Raw genomic sequence first — 3,766 nt, 5'->3', positions numbered from 1 at the left:
GGGCTCCTGGGGCCCGGCGACGCCGCCGATTGGCCCGCGGTAATTACGGGCACGCTCCGGGTGGGGGGAGGGGCGGGGGCGGCCCCCCACAAGCATAAATTATGCAAATACCCGGGCGCCGCACGGGGCTGACCTGCCGCCTAGCTCCATTCAACTGGGGCCTGCTTCGGGGGCGGAGGTGGCAGGAAGGAGGGGGCGCCCATTGTTGCGTTGGGTACTTAAGGGGTCCTGAGGCCGGTCGTGTGCCACACTCGGTGCTCACACGAGCTGATCTGATCGCCGGCGAGATCACTCAGGAGACCGGCCCCGGCGCGTGGCCCCTGCAGGCGAGGCGAGGAGGTGAGGCCAAGTTCCGGGGGTGCCCTTCCAGGCTTTTGCGCTCGCAGCAGGCGCAGAATAACCTCGGGGCGATTCTAAACTAAGTGCCCCGGCGGTCCTATCTTGAGCTCGGGCTCTAGCCCTCCAAGTGCCCTTTAAGCCTTCCGTCGGTCAAACACTGCGCAACGATGCCAGCCTCTCTGGAGACCTGCCTCTCCGACCTCGACTGCTCCAGCAACAGCAGTAGCAGCAGTGACCTCTCCGGCTTCCTCACTGACGAGGAGGACTGTGCCAGACTCCAACCTCCAGCTTCCGCTTCGGGTCCATCAGTGGCCGCCCGCAGGGCTGCACCCGAAATTCCCGGGACGTCAGACGTCGCAGAGACTCAGGACGAGGAACAGGAGCGGCGGCGCCGAAGGGGCCGAGCGCGAGTGCGTTCCGAGGCGCTGCTGCACTCGCTGCGCAGGAGCCGGCGCGTCAAAGCCAACGACCGCGAGCGCAACCGCATGCACAACCTGAACGCGGCGCTGGACGCGTTGCGCAGCGTGCTGCCCTCCTTTCCCGACGACACCAAGCTAACCAAGATCGAGACGCTGCGCTTCGCCTACAACTACATCTGGGCTCTGGCAGAGACGCTGCGCCTGGCAGACCAGGGGCTGTCTGGGGGCGGTGCCCGGGAGCGCCTCCTGCCGCCGCCGTGCACTCCCTGCCTGCCCGCGCCCGCAAGCCCCGCCAGCGACGCCGAGTCCTGGGGCTCTGGTGCAGCCGCTTCCCCCTGCGCCACCGCCGCCTCGCCACTCTCTGACCCCTGTAGCCCAGCCGCCTCGGAAGACTTCGCCTATGGCCCCGGCGACCCCCTTTTCTCTTTCCCTGGCCTGCCAAAAGACTTGCTCCACAATGCACCCTGTTTCATCCCTTATCACTAGGCTCTTTTTGGACGCCGTCATCCTCCCCCCACTCCTCCAGGGAACTGGCAGTAGATGGGGCTCCAGATCCCAGTCCGGACGGAGAGAGAAAGCAGGCGCTTTAAAGGGTGGGGGATACCTGAGCCGCTTATTAGGCCGCAGAACCCTCATGGTGGCTGCCACTTGGTCTGTTTCTCCAGCCCTCAACCCTGAGCCCCTCCTGCCCGCCCCTAGACGGCCTTTCCTTTTGCACTTTCTGAACTCCACAAAACCTCCTTTGTGGCTGGCTCAGAGCTGACCCCAGCCACCACTTCAGTGTGATTTAGAAAAGGGACAGATCAGCCCCTGAAGACGAGGTGAAAAGTCAATTTTACAATTTGTAGAACTCTAATGAAGAAAAACGAGCATGAAAATTCGGTTTGAGCCGGCTGACAATACAATGAAAAGGCTTAAAAAGGAGAGACAAGGAGTGGGCTTCATGCATTATGGATCCCGACCCCCACCACTGCAGGCTTGCTCTAGGAAGAACCGGAGCCTCTTGCATAGCTATTCAGGCACCGGGCTGGAGAGTACTTTAATTTATTCAAGATGCTTCATTCATATGAAAATGTATTTTTGTACATAAAAAGTTTATTCTATTATTATGACCTATTAAAGTTTACATTTTTGTACTGCAGATGTTTCATGTAAATAAAAACTAAGTAAAAAAAATAATAAGCCACCAAGTTTCTTGTCTAATGTTAATGTTTCTCTGTGGTTTTTCCTCCCTTCCTCTGGCAGCTCAACCACTAACGTGAAACACTATCTCCACCCACCTCCAATCCCTCCAGTCCTTTCAGAAACAATTAAAAAATAAAATGCACCTGACTTCCACCAGAAACGGATAAAGACAGACTAAGGCATTTGGGATCTATCATTTCCTTTCACCTTGTAAACACAAGGGAGATCTTTCAGGCTCCCCATAAGCCAATTAAGACTTTTTAGTGGGGAATTAGCCCCGGATACACAGCTACCTGTAGAGGTAGGGGCGGTGAGAGTCTTTCTTTTGAGGAACTCCACATCAGCTGGCTCTGTGTTTCAAAGAGAGGGGATTAAAAAGATCAATACAGTGTGACCACTGGCTAGGAAGTCCCAGTGACAGGTGGGCCAGGCTAGGCAAGCAGAAGGGTCCACTCTTATAACAGCCTATTTAGAAGGGAGAATTGATTTGTAAACAATGCCTCCAAATTATTGTCCATTGAGGCTGGGATCACCCTGGCTGTGAGGTGTGGGATGAATTATGTTGCTGTGGTGTTCCTGGGTGGGGTGTACAGCTGCCTAAAATTGTGAGCTAGGGACCCTGCACCCCTCTTCTCCTCCCCACACATGCTGTGCTCACAGTGGGTGAAAGGAAGTGTGTGGAGAGTTCAGGCCCTGGCTTGCTCAACCAGTCCTTAGGGGGACAGCCAAAGCCTACATTTGTTGCCAGAGAAATCATCCACTTAAACTCAGTGGGGATTTTCTGATGCAGTGTTTCTCTGTTATCTGACAATTAGTGAGCAGTACTGGCCAGCAGTGGCTTTTGTTTTAAATTTCAGAATATGCATAATTACCAGAGAGGGAGCTCTCCTGAAATGCTGTTGCTGCCTATCCTCCCAGCTAACAAGTTACTTTCATGAAGAACAAAATTTCTTTCCTTGGTAAAATTTTAGAAGGAAGAGGTAAAAATGATTTAAGAAAAAAAATTAGTATTCTATAGTATTCTAGAAATCATACCTGTTTAGGAGGTAAATAGTAGCAGGGAGAGGCTAGAAGTTTGGTCACTAAGAGCATTTTCCAGTTGTGGACGTACTTTTCTTCTTCATACATGTCCTAGTGAGTTCGATCCACAGATTTACATGCTGAGTCCCCAGCAGAATTCACTAAACCCTGCCATGGGCAAGGAACCCTCTCTCAGATACAAAGGATCATCCTCAGGTTATAGAAAGTCATATGCCTTCTCTAACGGTCCTACAGCAGAGACAGAGTCCTCCAAGAAACACTTCAGAAGTTGCAATGGTATGGAACTGGTAGTTTCTGCTATGAGCACCAAGGAAGAAGTTGTGTCTCTTGAATGGCCTGCCTGAGGCCCCACTCTGTTGTGTGTAGCAGAAATTAGTATACTCTACTAGGTTTGCCTTTCCTGAAGCAAAACACAGGAAGGAGCTACCTCAGATTTTCTGCTCTCCCATGTTTAGGATGCTTGGCAGTAACTCCCTCCAGTTTTCTGAGGGGGTGAGAGGCAGGTCCCCTCTGGAGACTCTGCTCAGCCGTGGTGTAGGTGCACGTGTCTGGGCCAGAAGAAAACAGCCTATTATGTTATCATTGTCTAAAAGCCTTGCAAAACCACCAGCAAACAAATACCCCCAAACAGCAGCTGCAGAGGGACTTTGTCTCACACAACTAACTGCTTTATAACAGGCACTGAAAACAGAAATGTCCTGACCCCAGAGACTCAAGGAGAGCAAGATGTATTCCCAACCATGTTGCCAAAATAGGCTCATAACTCAAGGTACAAGGCCCAG

At 52.6% G+C, this 3,766-nt stretch overlaps 1 protein-coding gene across 1 annotated transcript; it reads left to right on the top strand.

The window, feature by feature from the left end:
• Window positions 1-506: 506 nt before the first annotated feature.
• NEUROG1 (neurogenin 1) lies at window positions 507-1,244 on the top strand. The gene has a single exon (XM_004686744.1). It carries the CDS (start codon window positions 507-509, stop codon window positions 1,242-1,244), a length of 738 nt encoding a protein of 245 aa, XP_004686801.1.
• The last annotated feature ends 2,522 nt before the right edge of the window (window positions 1,245-3,766 follow it).

Source organism: Condylura cristata, unplaced genomic scaffold (assembly GCF_000260355.1).
Source record: "Condylura cristata isolate star-nosed mole 26May11 unplaced genomic scaffold, ConCri1.0 scaffold00021, whole genome shotgun sequence".
NCBI lineage: Eukaryota > Metazoa > Chordata > Mammalia > Eulipotyphla > Talpidae > Condylura > Condylura cristata.
This window is presented reverse-complemented; position numbering and strand designations above follow the sequence as displayed.

Bases quoted from the DNA above. Each gene is read 5' to 3' on its own strand.
- NEUROG1 (XM_004686744.1), top strand. From the start codon at position 507: ATGCCAGCCTCTCTGGAGACCTGCCTCTCCGACCTCGACTGCTCCAGC.